The 15,057-nt window shown below is 50.7% G+C and overlaps 1 protein-coding gene across 1 annotated transcript in view; it reads right to left on the bottom strand.

The window, feature by feature from the left end:
* Positions 1 to 15,057, bottom strand: part of GLI3 (GLI family zinc finger 3) — a 90,169-nt gene that overhangs the window by 48,662 nt on the left and 26,450 nt on the right. The window contains exons 4-6 of the mRNA XM_044677680.1: positions 11,765 to 11,984; positions 10,200 to 10,316; positions 8,139 to 8,279 (exon numbers count right to left, since the gene is read on the bottom strand). Coding sequence (XP_044533615.1) covers positions 8,139 to 8,279; positions 10,200 to 10,316; positions 11,765 to 11,984 — 478 coding nt within the window. The remainder of the gene's footprint in view (positions 1 to 8,138; positions 8,280 to 10,199; positions 10,317 to 11,764; positions 11,985 to 15,057) is intronic.

Here is a 15,057-nt window from a genome sequence, read left to right as displayed (position 1 = left end):
TGAGGGATTTATGGAAAAGACGCTACCCACGTTCAGAGGAAGAACTACAGGAGAGGAAACCCAGAAGAAAAGCAACTGCTTGAACACATGGGTTGAGGCGGACATGATTGGGGATGTAGATCAGAAATGAGCACACCAAGGCAACTATCAATAATATGGAAATAGGTCTTGATCAATGACACATTAAAGCCAGTGGAAATGCGCATTGGCTATGGGAGGGGAGGTGGGGGGGTGAAGGGGAAAGTAAGAGCATGAATCATGTAACCATGTTAACTTTTCAAAAAAATAAAAATTATTAAATGTTAAAAAAAAAAAACCCTCGGGACGCCCACTGATGTACCTGAAAGTACTTGCCCCACAGGTACAGGAATCGTTTCTATCTCCCAGAGCGCAGGCACCTGGAGGCCAGGACGCCCATGTCTGGGGCCACGGATTCTCTGTTTGCCAAATGTTGATTTGAATTAAAGGGCTAGGGAGTCGCCTCCATGAAAACAACAGCAATAGAAGCTCCTTGAGGGAAGGGGCTGCCTCTTTTTTTTTTTTTTTTTTGCATCCTCGGTCCTAGCATCCTCGGTTCAGCATTCAATAGTGACTTACTGAATGGATTGGAATTGTCAGCTGCCCTAGCAAAATGCAAACTCCTTGGTGCTCCTTTTAATCTTTCCATCTCTGGTCCCTAGCAGGGTGTCTTGCACACAGTAGCCACTTAGTAAATATTTGCTAGATCGGATAATAAAAAGCTTGCCAACTCTCTGAACCCCCGTTTCTTCATTTCTAAAATGGGATAATAATGCATGAGTGGAAAGAGGGCTAGATTTGGAGTCGGAGTATCAGGGTTCAAATCCCACCTCTTCCCCTTACTATATGTGTGACCTCTGGCAAATGGCTTCATCTATCTGGGCCTCAAGGCCTCATTTGGAAATTCAGCTTGTTCTCGGAGGCTCAGATCTCTGATGGTAGAATTCTGACCTCCCAGAACTGCCAAGCGAAGTGCCCTGAAACCCTGAAATTCCACTAGAACCAGGAGTTACTATTATCACATTAAACCTGGCAACCAGTAGCCCTCCATGGAGAGCTGGAATGGGAACGAAAGGAAGCTCCCTGGATTTAAATGCTCCCACATGCAGTTACTCGGCCGGCACATGGCATTCTCGCCTGTAGCATCGCCTGGTAAGAGCAGCTCTTCTGCCTTCACTCGGGATACTGAGTCTCCTTTGCCATCACTGTCCCCTCTGGGGAAAACATCAGCCCCGGGTCCAGTAGCAGCACAAGAGTGGCTCCATGGACAGCCTCTTAAGGCTCTTCCTTAGCATGTTCCTGTGGGCTCCTGGTGATCCCAAGGTGGTACTAATGAAGGAAAGGGGAGGAGGCTCTGGACAGAGATTATTTGTGCCCACTGGTTCCCTCCAATGAATTGGACCCCTTGCCAACCTTCCCATGGCAAAAGCTGCAGGGCGAAACCTCTGCTGGATTCTATCTAAAGAGGCTCCACGTGTGCAATCCCAGCTGCCCCCTTGAAAAGCCCCCAGTGATCTCTGTGACCACGAGGTGGGCGTCACCTGACAGATCCAAGCATATTTCAAATGTCTCCAATGGAAAATACCCCAAAGCGACGGTAAACTCTGGTGCAGGAGAAATACAGGCGAGGGAAACAGATCAAGGGAAGCCCTGGAAAGTCCTTCCAACGTGGCAGATAAGGGAACACACGCCGCTTACTGGATGACAAGCCGCCTCTCAGAAAGTCAAGGCGTTTTTTAGGAAACCACTTAGAGGGAAAGAAAAAAGTCAGTCCCCGAATTCGTTCCTCTTGCCATTGGATAACGTATTTCACAGCAAGTAATACCAGGAACTTGTAAAATGGGGGAAGAAGGAATCCAAACTGAGTCGCTGTCTACTCAGTCCCCAGGAAGGGCTTCTAAGCTTCAGGGAAGGTGCCCGTGACCCTGAGTAAGTCACTGAATGAAAGAGGCCACATCGTCCAGTGTCCACCCCAAAGAAAGCCACACTGCCACATGCTCGATGAGGGGTCACCCAGCCTTTGTCAAGTAAGTTCCTTCCATGTTTCGACAATGCTAATCGTCAGGGACTTTTGAAGTGTCTCCTGCCTTGTTGCCAGCATCTGCCATTGTTCCCGTTCCTGTCTGCCGGGACCAGACAGGATGGCGTATGGCTCTCTGGCCAGCCGAACATCACGTGGCCTTTCGGAGGCCGTGGGCGAGGGAAAGCCCTAGTGAGCAGCCTGCATTTTCAGGCTGAGAAAACGAGCCCAAACCAATTCCCCAGGAGGGGAATCCCTGGGAAGCCCAGGGGCGCCATGACGGGTGGGCAATCAGAGCCCGGGTCCCCTGAGTCCAAACGTGGGTGCGTCCCATTGTCCCCCAGCCTCGCTCTCCTCCTCCTCACCCCCTTGAGTTAGCTGCTGTGCTCTCTTCTAGCTTAACTGATCATCGGGAAGATGCGAGGCGCCCTGAAAGGCTGATGAAAGGAAACAGACTCATCTCTTAGCTCCTGGGCGTGGAAGTAAATTTGTGACACACTGAACAGCAACTCCGCTTCAGCTAAGGCCAATTAGCCGATCTTGCCGTGATGAGAAATTAATTGAACATCTCCATGCTAAAGGGCCCAGGAGCAACCAGAGATGCTCCAGTCAGCACCAGCCGGGGAGGGACGGGAGAACCCGAAGCCCGAAAGAGGGGGAAGAAGAAGCCACATTTAGCCCATCTGTTCCAAGGGTAATGGGTCCTGATAATCTTTTCAAGAGGACACACAGTGCATCATACTGGAAATGCAACTACCTGGCAGGCAAATTCAGCCCATTTCCGAATTCTGCTCTTGCACTCGGTGACTTGCTAATAGGAAACACATGGCTCCCTCCTGCACCCAGCTCCCATTGCCCTGGAATTCGGCGGCTGAGCCAGAAGGAGGGGAAGAACATGTCACCATTTAGAGCTTTCAGCAAAGCCCTTCAGTCGCAGCCAGCACCCTATTCCAGGGAAGGATATCAATTATAGATAGTGACTTGCTTTAGCAGCCCAGTCGGGACTGTCAGACACTAGATAGACAGCCATGGAGACTCATGAATCTTTCTATTAACTGGAAGAGAACAGGTCGGGGCTATAAATAAGGCCGAGGAGCGTCGGAATGCTTTAACACCTTGACTCTCGGCTGTCTGGGTCGGGAAAATTCACCGAATTCAAGCAAACTCTTCTTTCTTGGAAGAAAGTTACGGCAATCACAACAGCTTCTCCCTTCCCTGAGCCCCTTTGGAAAAAGCCTCTTTTATAAAGATTTTCCTTCCCAGTTGGATGAACTGAATTCCTATAAATGATGAACCCATTCTGGAGGAAACGCCGCTCAGGAGAGAACATGAACCCCCAATGACCCGACAGCCCAGGCCATCCCAGTTCACTTTGCCACAACAGAAAGAAACTCTGTCGTGAATGGGAATGCAAGCTGAGATTTGGGGGAGTCTCTGAAACTGAGTGTCTTCCCTGGCTCTCAATTTCCACAACTATAAAAAGGGGGAATATTGAGGGAAGCTCAAGGAGAGAATTTAAGCTCTTTGCAGGCGAGCCTGGATCACTTTTCTCCCTGGATCCTGAAGCGAAAGGCAGGATTTCAGTGGTGGACTTTGGAGGCAGGAAGATCTGGGGGAAAGCCCTTTCTCCGACAGACAATGGCTAGGGGAGCCCAGGCAAGGCACACCTCCTAGTGTCCTAGACAACTCTTTAAAAGCCTAGGGTGCAAAGAAATCGCCAATCTTCAATGGGAGAGAGAGCTTCCTCACCAGGAGTTGCTTCTGACCGTGAAATCACAGCTCCTGAGAGTCTCGGGGAACATCAGTCCCCAGGGCATGGGGCTTGTGCATAGGAACACTTCCTAAATTTTTGCTGAATTAAATTGAGGGAGCAAGTGGGACTCTAACCCATTATTTATGGGCTAGCTAGAGCTAGAAAGGGGCAGAAAGACGCCATTTTACAACATTCTCCTTTTTATAGATGCGGAAATTGAGAACCAGAGAAGATGAGGGACCTGCCCATGGTGACAACCCAACCTTCTCATTCTAGAGATGAGACAATATGTCCAGATTTGGGGCACTAATTTATCCAAGGTCACAACGATCCTATAATACAGCCTTCCGATTCCAGAAAGGGAAAAAATGTGCAGATTTGGGGCAGTGACTTGCCCAAAGAAATAATTTTCATATAACCCAACCTTCTCATTCTAGAGATGAGAAAATATGTCTAGTTTGAGGGCAGGGACTTCTCCAAGGTCACAATGATCCTATAATCTAGCCTTCTGATTCTAGAAAGGAAAAAATAGGTCCATATTTGGGGCAATGACTTGTCCAAAGACATAATTTTCATATAACTCAACCTTCTCATTCTAGAGATGAGAAAATATGTGTCCAGTTTGGGGACAGTGACTTGTCTAAGGTCACAAAGGTAATGGTGCAAGGCTAGTTATTTGAACTCAGAAGTTCTGAGTTCAGACCTGGAATTCATCATATGTTAGAAAGAGAATTGGTTCTTTGGTCACAGGACCTGAGTCCATTGTCTGTCTCCAGTGGTTAACAAAGTTTTATTATTCCCTTATATGAGAGTAATCTTGGATCAAAGCAAACATGAGATAGTTTCTTCCATGGACATTAGATGCTAGTGGTAGGCATTTTCAGATTACTCAGAGACCATGAGCTGAGGGTCTGGGAAGTCTTCATTTAACTCCAGCTGCTAATTTTCCCTACTTGGTGGTAAAGGATCTTTGTGAAACAATCAGAGGATGAGTCTTATCACCTATGACTTCCTATGTAGATCCACTCGACTCAGCCTCGGGAATGTCAATAGGGAAAGCATTAATTTGCAAAAATATTCTTTCCTGGCCTGCCTACTCACTCTTCCTCGAAGTGGTCCTGTCTCTTTTAAGAATCAGAAGTGGAGGCAACTAGGTGGCTGAGTGGATTGAGAGCCAGAGCCAGAGACAAGAGGTCCTGGGTTCAAATATGACCTCAGACTCTTCCTAGCTGGGTAACCCTGGACAAGTCACTTAACCCCCACTGCCTATCCCTTACTACTCTTCTGCCTTGGAACCAATACATAGTATTGATTCTAAGATGGAATATACAAGCTTTTAAAAAGGAAATAAATAAAAATCAAAGGCATCATAAAATAAGACATTTGACTTGGAGTCAGAAAACTTGGGTTCTAGGTCTGGCCTTGTCAGTACCAGGTTCTGTGAGATGACTAATCTGGATCCCTGGACTCAACGATATCCTATGCCTGGGATTCTAGGCACCAGGACCACTTCCCTGTTGCTGCCAACAGCTGTATCCTCATCCTCATTGTGAACCAGGATTCTCACATGGGGGGTCAGCCCAGCCAATGAGATGCCACCATCTCTCAGAGTATCCCAGCTGAAGGGATCTGAGATGGATGGTAAGGGTTTGAAAAGAATGGACACAAGGAACTAATGGTGTCATTTCTACTCTGGGAACATTTTTCTTTCTTAAAAACAAATTCCCAATTGGTTCAACCATTCTGAAGGACAATTTGGAACTATGCACAAAGATTTTAAATGAATGACTGCTCTTTGACCCAGCCATACCACTGCTGGGTTTGTACTCTAAAGAGATAATAAGGAAAAATACTTGTGCAAAAATATTTATAACCAGCCTCTTAGTGGTAGTAAAAAATTGGAAAATGAGGGGGTGTCCTTCAATTGGGGAATGGCTGAACAAATTGTGGTATCTGTTGGTGATGGAATACTATTGTGCTAAAAGGAATAACAAACTGGAGGAATTCCATGTGAACTGGAAAGGCCTTCAGGAACTGATGCAGAGTGAAAGGAGCAGAACCAGGAGAACATTGTACACAGAGATGGATACATTGTAGCACAATTGAATGTAACTGACTTTGCTACTAGTAGCAATGCAACGATCAAGGACAATCCCGAGGGACTTATGAGAAAGAATGTATCCACATCCAGAGAAAGATCGACCACATAGTGTGATAGGGATGTGATTGGAGTTTTGATGTTAAAAGATCACTCTACTTTAAATATGAATAACATGGAAATAGGTTTTGAACAATGATACATGGATAACCCAGTGGAACTGCTTGTCAGCTTTGGGAGGTGGGAGGAGAAAGTGGAGTGGGGGAGGGGAGGATCATGAATTATATAACCATGGAACAATATTCTAAATAAAAATTTTTAAAAATTTAAAAAATTAAATAAAAAAAACAAAAACGAATTCCCAGCAATATATTTTCCTTGCTATTTTGATGCTTTTTCTTTACTTTTCTTTACATGTAGGCAGCTGGAGCTAGAAGAATGTTCTAGGTTCTAGGCAAAGTCAGGCTCAGCTTGGAAATAATACTTGTACCAGATTGGAGAGGAGAAAATTCAAATTCAGTTTAGGGAAAATGTTGAGCTAGACCTTCAAGTTAACACAGTGACTTCCTAACTTTCCCAGCACCCAGGCACTGGAGGCATCACATGCTTCTTAAACTGAAATGACTTCTCCTTCTGGGCCCTGCTCCCCAGGCTGTCCCCTAGAACCCCAGTATCTCATCCCTTCTCATAACCGAGGCGGTGAAAGGAGATTTCTGTCAGGCCCCAATGGCCAAAAAGCAAATGTCATTCCTGTGTGGAAGTGGGTTTGGCACGATACTACCTGGAGGGGCCAGTGCAGATTGCTCACCATCTCCAAGTGGGGGAAAGAAGAGAGAGGGAGGCTGGATCTCATAATTTGGGGAAATGTATGCTGAAAATTATTATTATTATGTGTGATTGGGCAGTAAAATATCTTTGAATTTTAAAAGAAGAGTGATGGGAAAAGGGGGAAAAAATGAAATGTCATCACGCCCCGGTACACAGGGGCCACGTCTCAGAGGGTGTACGTCAGCTGAGCACCCATGGTGGGGCCCGGGAAAAGCTGAAGTGCCTTCAGGATCCCAGACACACTACTCTAATGTTAGACATGCTGATGCTTTGAACTATTTAAGGCCATCATCCAAACATCTGAACTGGCTGAGAATATAGAGGAGAGGACAGCCGTGCACCCACGAGCGTGCCTTCTGGGACCTGGGAGCAGAGAGCGATGGTCACACTCAGGCCTGAGCCCATGAAATTGCCATCATTTGAGCGTATCTTAAAAGCACGCCCCTTCCACTTACTGCCAATCGGAAGCTCAGGGCACCGAGAAGTGGCCAGAGCAGGGCCTTTTATTCTCGATTATCTAAGCTGACAGAGATCTCCCTCTTTCCCTATCACCTTCCTGCTCCTTCTCTGATGGCTCTCCTGGGGAAGGATCTGGGAAGAGCAAAGAGCCAGCCTGGACGGGGATGAGAGAAATCCCAGGGTTCTGGCTGGGCCTTGGACTCCAGCAACTTCTCTTAGCCCCATTTCTCAGAAAAGAGAATGGCAAATTTTTGTTGCTGGGGGGTATCTAGTGCCCAGTTTGGGAGGGGGAAGCCCCGGCTTCAAACCTGGACTCTGTCATTATCTGCCTATGTGACCTGGGAGAAGACATAGAGCCTCAGTTTGCTCCTCTGTAAAATGAGGGGGGCGGACCCGTTGGCTTGCAAGAACCTTTCCAGCTCCAGATCTACAAATCACGAAGCACCACCGAACATGGCCTAACGAACGTCTACTGCAAAATCCACCTGGGTCTGGGTGAAACAGGAAATCTATAACTGAGCAGAGAGGACTCGGGGGCTCTTGTTTTGCTCTGGGCTCCACGGCGGCCCATCCTCGAGGACCCTTAGGGAGAAAGGAGAGAGGACAGAATTCCTGCCTGCCCTCCTTTCACTGTTGCAGGCGGGGGGCCGTGGGGGCTGCGGGCTGCAATGATTCGGAGGTTAATCATAATTCATGTCCAGCTTACTATCACTCAATAACCATCAAAGTCGGGGCCTCCAGATCGTGTTCTCGGCCTTCGAGGATCAGAGCCATTACGCTCGCTGCGCGAGGCTTTATTGAATTTCCCAGTAAGCTTTAGTTGACTGAACAGGTCAGGAACTGTGGCTCAGAGTTTTCTTTCTTCTCAGAAACTCATAAAGCCCCCTCGGCCTCGGAACGCGGAGGGGTCAGCGCGGCCGGCCCACCTCCCGGGAGCCCCTCTGGCCCTCCCCGTCACTCACATGCACGAGCTGCTCCTGGGTGTCAAACTCCCGCGCACAGCCCTCCCAGTGACAATTCGTCTCGTAGACCACTTCGGGCTCGTGCTTGCTCTCGTCTTTGTCTCCTTCCTCCTTGACCAGGGTCATTCCTTCCGGCTGTTCCTGAAAGGCAGAGGGGAGGGGAAGGCAGGGGGAGACTGGGTCAGGCGGCCTCTGGGAGCAGAGGCCAAACGGATGGCTGAGATGCTGCCCAGCGGCCCAGCCTGGGCACTCCAGCCCAAGAGCCTGGCTAGCACGATTTCCCTGAGCCTTCTGATATCCTTCGGTATGCTGTGTGACCCTGGCCGTGTCCCATACCCGCTCTGTGCCTCAGGATGCTCATTGGCAAAGCTTCCACGAGGGCAGGGACCGCGCCTTTCTTGTCTTTGTAGCTTTCTAGGGTTATTTTTGTTTCACAGATTTAGAGCTGGGACGGACATTGGAAATCATCCCCTCCAGCCGATCTCCTCATTTTACAGATGAGCAAAGGGAGGCCCAGAGAGGGGCAGAGGAAGCTGGCTACCAAGAGCGGATTTTAGTCCTCAGGCCCCCCTGCAGTGGCTTTCCCCATGTACATTCCTGTTTGCCTTGAACGACAAAGGCTCTTTTTTTTTTAAACCCTCAACTTCTGTGTATTGGCTCTTTGGTGGGAGAGTGGCCAGGGTGGGCAATGGGGGTCAAGTGACTTGCCCAGGGTCACACAGCTGGGAAGTGTCTGAGGTCGGATTTGAACCCAGGACCTCCCGTCTCTGGGTCAGACTCTCAATCCCCTGAGCTACCCAGCTGCCCCAAAGGCTCTTAAGAATGAGAGAATTCCAAACTTCTACCTCTTCCTGGACTGTCTGGCAGCTTTTCTCCCTTAGACGATGGCCCTGGGACCCTTGGAAATGTTCCTCTAGTTCTCTCATGCTTGCTAAGGAGCTGATTTCGAATCCTGCCTCGGACATTCACCTGCGGTGCCATCTTGGGCAAGCCATTAACCTCTTTCCGAGTCAGGTTCGTCATACATAAAAGGAGGCAGTTGGGCTCCACGATCCTTTTCCACTCCACACCTCTGGCCCTCTAACGGTGCTGACTAGATTGGTATAGAAGGCATTTCAAGAGGTTTTCCCCTGGGGGGGGCAGGGAGCCCGGGGGGGGGCACTTCAAACACATGATTCGCATTGCTATTGCCCTCCCCGGGCCAATCTCGGAGCATCACGGCCGTATTATCAAAGGTCAAGCAGCTGCCCATGTTTGGGGGTTGCTGCCACTCCATGCTGCCCCCTCCCAATCCCCAGGCACCACCGACTCCATGGAAATGAGTGGCCCCCCTCGCCCCCCCTCAAAGATGGAGTGGGATATCCGGCCTGCAGCACTTCTCCCCCCAATTCCGAGCCAGAAATTCACGAAGGTTAACTCGAAATCTGAGCCCGAGGCCCAAGCCAAGGCCCAGCTCTGTCCGGGCCTGGAGCACCCCTGGGGGGGGGGGTTCTGTATCAGGATTCTAAGGGAGCCACCCCTGAGCCAAAGCCCCCCCAGAACGCTAAGTCGTGTCTCATCTATTTGCAGCAGAGTGCGCCAGCGTGGCCACTGGGGTGCAGAGCCAGGATGGGCTTGTGTGGGCGATGGCCGTGGCTCCATCCAGGGACGCCTGTGACGGCCCCTCGGCCTCAAGGTTGGGAAAAGAACTAAAGTCGATCCGGATCAACATGGCCGAGTCCGCTCATCGCACACTGGGCAGCACAAACTGGGTTTTATTCATTCATTCAATGGATGTAGAAGCCCAAGCCCTGTCTCCTCTCTATCCGCCCAGTACCTAGAACCCCCCCCCCTTATCTTTCTTGTGTTAGGGCCAAGATTCTGCTCCCGGGATAGAAAGAAATGTGAACTCAGGGAGCCTGGAGTGCCATTTGGCTCCCGGCAATGAGGGACCATGGCAGAGCTCCGTATGTGTTCCCAGGGAAGGAATGGCTGCAAGGAACTCCAGGGGAAACCGAGGCCACTCTGAGGAAGGGGAGGCAGGGCGGGGCGGAGCCCGGAAGGGGAAGGTGGCTGCCATACCTGCAGACTTCCTGCCCCCGGGCTGGGCAGGTCTTCATCAGCTTTGATCTTGGATCGCTTGTTGTGCATGGGATCTCCCGTGCTGCTCACTGCAGATTCGCTCGTCGGTTTGTGTTGCTGCTCAGGTTGCCCGTCCAAAAATGAGAAGAAAGAAAGCCTCGATCAGTACCCGAACCCACGACCAGGCCCGTAACTCTGCTTAAGCAGCCTGGCTCTGCTGGGCAGGGGACCTTAAGCAGAGGGAGGCCTTAAGGGGCTGAAGGAAGCATCCTTTCATCCGGGCCATTATAGGGAAAGAAGGGAGGTTCTAGCTTTCCAGTCAGCTCCTAGTGAGCCTCCGGCAATGTGTGAGGAAAGCTTTGGGACTCCCGAGTTGTCGTGACTTTTATCCCTCCTCACCTTCTCTGGTAGAATCAACATCATGGATTGGTTCCAAGGCAGAATCCTAGTAAGGGCTAGGCAATGGGGGGCGGGGAGGGGGGGCCCAAGCTAGGAAGTATCTGAGGTCAGATTTGAACCCAAGACCTCTCCTCTCTAGACCAGGCTCTCAATCCACTGAGCTCTCACCAAGAACAAGCGCAAATGGGGAAAACCCAACGGTGTGAAGAGATCCTCCTGACCAGAATAGACATGGAGGTGCTGCCTTCTGCTGTCCCGGATTAAAGGCGCCATGAGGAGCGCGTAGCCCACTCTGGCGTCTCTTCCCTCTTCCCTTCTCATCTCAGGAGCTAAAGGGCTCGGGAAATGCTCTCCCAGGAGGCTGGGGGCCACAAAGGTAGCCGGGTCTCCCCTTTCCTGAAGCTCCCCTGGGAGGGCAGGTTCCATAGGGATGGGGCGGGCTATGGGAGGAGGCACCACGGAACTTTCCACTGGGTCTAGTTTTCTGGACGTAGCCTGGTTGGGGAAGGCCACGGCCACCTGCATCAGATACGATGCCTGGAGTCACTGGGGAAAGGGCAACAGCTGGCACTTCCAGAGTCACCCGCATTTATACAGCGTTTTTAACTGTGCCTGGACTTGACAACTATTCTCTCACTGGATCTTTAGACAGACGGGAAACATTATCATCCTTAGGAGCATCCTGCTATTAAGTGACTTGTCCAGGGTCACACAGCTAGTATCTGGGGCAGAATTTGAACTCAACTCTTCCTGACTCCAAGTCTACTGCCATAGGCACTGAGGCACAGCCCTGGCGCCATGTCCAGGTAGTATCCTGGTCTGGGAAGGAGCCAATTCCAGGGTTCTCCCAGGCTGTTCTTTTATCTACTCTCATGACTATGGGGTCTTCTTGAAGGTTTCTCAAGAGATAACAGCGTTGGGGCAGCTGGGTGGCTCAGTGGAATGAGAGAACAGAAGTCCTCGGTTCCAATCTGCCCTCAGACACTTCCTGGCTGTGTGACCCTGGACAAGTCACTTCACCTCCATTGCCTAGCCCTTCCCCCTCTTCTGCCTTGGAACCCGTACAAGGTAGGGACGGTAGGGACGGGGAGGGTCTTTAAGAGCCATTAATAACAACAAGGATGATAGAAAGAGCCAGTGCTGGGCTTTGTTCTCCCCTCTCTCACCTGTGTGGCCTCGGACAGCCCAGAGCTCACTTGAACGGGGTTCAGGACGCTGGGGATGCCGGGAATGGGTCTCTGGGTCGGAAAGGTGGGGGCGGGGTGGATGAGCGGAGGGCTGTGTCCGAAGGCTGAGCCCAGGCTCTGTTGGCGACTTAGAATCTGCTGATGCATGTGCTGGAAAGAGACTGGGGTGGGCGGGTACGTGAAGCTCAGCGCGGCGGGGCTGCAGCAGGGCAGAGAGAAAACACCAAAGGAGACAGAGCGTTAGGGGGCCGCACTGGGCGATGTCCTTCCCCTTCGCGGGCGCCCCGGGGCGGCTCCAAGCTGGCGGGCAGCTCCAGGCAGGACCCCGGGGCGTCCCAGTCCCTCCCCCCAGCAGGACCACCCAGGCGCGTGCGCAGGCCCCCAAGAAAAGGCGAGGAGCTCCATAACGGCTATTTATTGCAATAACAAACTTCCATAAAGAGGGCCGGCCGGGGGGCGACATGCTTTATAGGAAGTCCTTGGCCCGGCTCGGCTCGCGGGAGCTCTGTGGCCGCTCCTGGATGAAGCGATGCCTTTCCTCGTGGCTCGGGCTCGGCTCTTTCATACGTCTCGAGATCTTATTACAAGAGGAGAGAAAATCAATGGGCTGAATGCGTTTTGAACACCGAGCTTGTCATATCACTCATTTGTTTGTTAAGACGGAAGGCTCGGTTCATCCACAATGTCACCTCGAGACTTTCCATCAGGGCCGCCGGCGGCTCCCAACGCTGATGGATTAACCTCTCCCCTCGGAAATTGGTGATCAATGGCCTTCGATGGCCGCCGCCGCTCCTGATGGGAGAGCGCGTCCTCCTCCAGGTTAACCGCCACTCGGGGTCTATTAACGCCCATTATGCATGCTAATAGCTGTCACCTCTTCCTTACGCCCCCTCCCCGCCCGGCTTTCCCATGCTCTGGCCTTAAGGAACGCCGAACTCTCCTTTGTGCTGGACTCCAAAAATGAACCGTTCCGGGTGAAACCCTCTTAGGAAACGCGGAAATGCTCCCCCCGGCTTTGGGCCACGTGGGCTTCGAATCGCGAGGAACCCCCCCTCCGCCCCCCCCCCCGCAAAAACCCCACCCCCACCCCATCGCATTCTCTTAGGATGGGCGGAAATGGGCCACCAAACGGAAGCGAGGGCTTTCTCTGGCCCCGAATCGTTCTCCTGCCGCCCAAGGTAGATTTCATGCAAATTTCCAATCCGGGCATTAATTACTATTGCCGCGAAGCACATTAACCGCTGATATTACAATTACAAACCCCGACCATTTCACCCATTGGCAATCACCCTTGAAAAGGCTTTCTCTAGCCACGAACGTGCCTGCGCGTTCTGCCCACTGGACGCCAATCCCTAGAAAGGCGGCAGCGACGTGATTCTAGGACTATTATTCAGTGAGAGAGCCCCGCGCTACAGAAGATGGCCAATTTAGGCCTGAATGTCATTAAGGATGCCCTCGGAGAATTTTACTAGTCTTTGAGGAGCTTCTTTTCATTTCGTATTGTATTTCTCTAATAAAGGGAGGCAGCAACGCGGTGCAAACAGCCCTTGTTCCCAGCAAGCGTTAGGGGGAAATCAGTAATAATATTCCGTTATTGTTGGGCCGGAGCCACCGCCAGTGTTTCTGTGAGCAACCATGAATGATTACCGTGAGACTCGGCGAAGGGAGCCACTATGGATGATTGATAGGACATTAATCAAAAGATGCATATCAGCCTCCGAATTTGTTCACCGGCTTTCCCCTAATAGCTGATTTCATGTTCACTGAGCACTGGGCCAGTTTGTCCAATTTATTCCTCAGTGTACAAGCCATTCATCAAAGAGCGCAATGATTTAACACCCCCTGTCCCTTCGGTGAGCCGCCATGCCCAAGTGTGACTACCTTATTCTGTTCATTAAAAAACAAACAAACAAAAAGGTAAACACCGAGCTGGCCGCCTCCCGCCCCCACCCCAAGCAATTATAATGTCACCCATGGGAACGCGGGAGGAGGGAGCCCGGCCGCAGGGGCCTCCCCGCCTTCCAGAGGCCAAGGGGAGATGGGCGGGCTTGGTGCTCTCATGCCAGGGGGTACGAAGACCCCCCATCGGCTCTTTGGGGGCCAAATTTCAGTCCCCAATAAAATGAGGTGGAGGCAGGGCGGGCACAATTTCACATGGAGGAAATGTAAACTTGCCTACATTTAACTGGAAAATAAAATGGTATTGTGGCCTGAATAAAGAAGACGGGGAGCAAGAGAGTGAGAAAGAGACAGAGAGAGAGACAGAGAGAGAGACAGAGAGACAGAGCTAGAGACAGAGAGACAGAGAGACAGAAACAGAGAAGAGACAGAGAGAGACAGCAAAAGAGAGAGAGAGCTAGAGAGAAAGAGACAGAGACAGAGAGAGCCAGAGCCAGAGCCAGAGAGAGAGAGAGAGAGAGAGAGAGAGACACAGAGAGACAGAGAGACAGAGACAGACAGAGACAGACAGAGAGAGAGAAGGAGAGAGAGAGACAGAGAGCTAGAGAGAAAGAGACAGAGACAGAGAGAGACAGAGCTGGAGAGAGCGAGAGAGTGAGAGAGCGAGAGAGAAAGAGACAGAGACAGAGAGAGAGAGAGAGAGAGAGACAGAGCTGGAGAGAGCGAGAGAGCGAGAGAGAGAGAGAGAGAGAGAGAGAGAGAGAGAGAGAGAGAGAGAGGCTTTCTGTTATATCAGAAATGTCCCTCTCATCATTTTTTTCCAAACAGGTGATCCTCTCTGCCTTTCAGTGATATATTTCTAAGCATTTAGTCAACTAGGGGCAGGATGGCAATAGCCAACTCTCTTCTTCCCCTCAGTTAAGATCTCATCCCAGGCAGGTGAGTACTGATGTAGAGAGAGGCTAAACCACAGGACACTCTGGGTGACAACGCCTTAGTGGTGCCAGAGGTAGATCCCTGGAGGCTTGGCCCTAATTGGCAGTTGAGTCTCTGCTTCCACTCACACCAATACAAGGGATGCTCCCCATTCTCCCAAGAAAGAATGGGATAGTGAACGAATGAGTGAAGGTATTCATTAGTACTTATAAGTATGTGCCAGATCAGGACTAAGCTCTGAAAATAGAAATATAAAAGAGAAATAGTTCCTCACTGAAAAGAACTTCCATTTTAATGGTCGGGCAGGGCGGTGGGGTGGGGTGGGGAGGAGATAATATGTAGAGAACAGGACCCTGGAAGAATGGGAGCTTCCTTTGGGGAATCACAAGAATGAAAAGAACAGCAAAGGGAAGTCAAAAACAGTGAGACCCTACTTG

This window comes from Gracilinanus agilis, chromosome 1 (genome assembly GCF_016433145.1).
Source record: "Gracilinanus agilis isolate LMUSP501 chromosome 1, AgileGrace, whole genome shotgun sequence".
NCBI lineage: Eukaryota > Metazoa > Chordata > Mammalia > Didelphimorphia > Didelphidae > Gracilinanus > Gracilinanus agilis.
The sequence above is the reverse complement of the archived record's forward strand: the minus strand, read 5'-3'. Positions and strand labels throughout refer to the sequence as shown.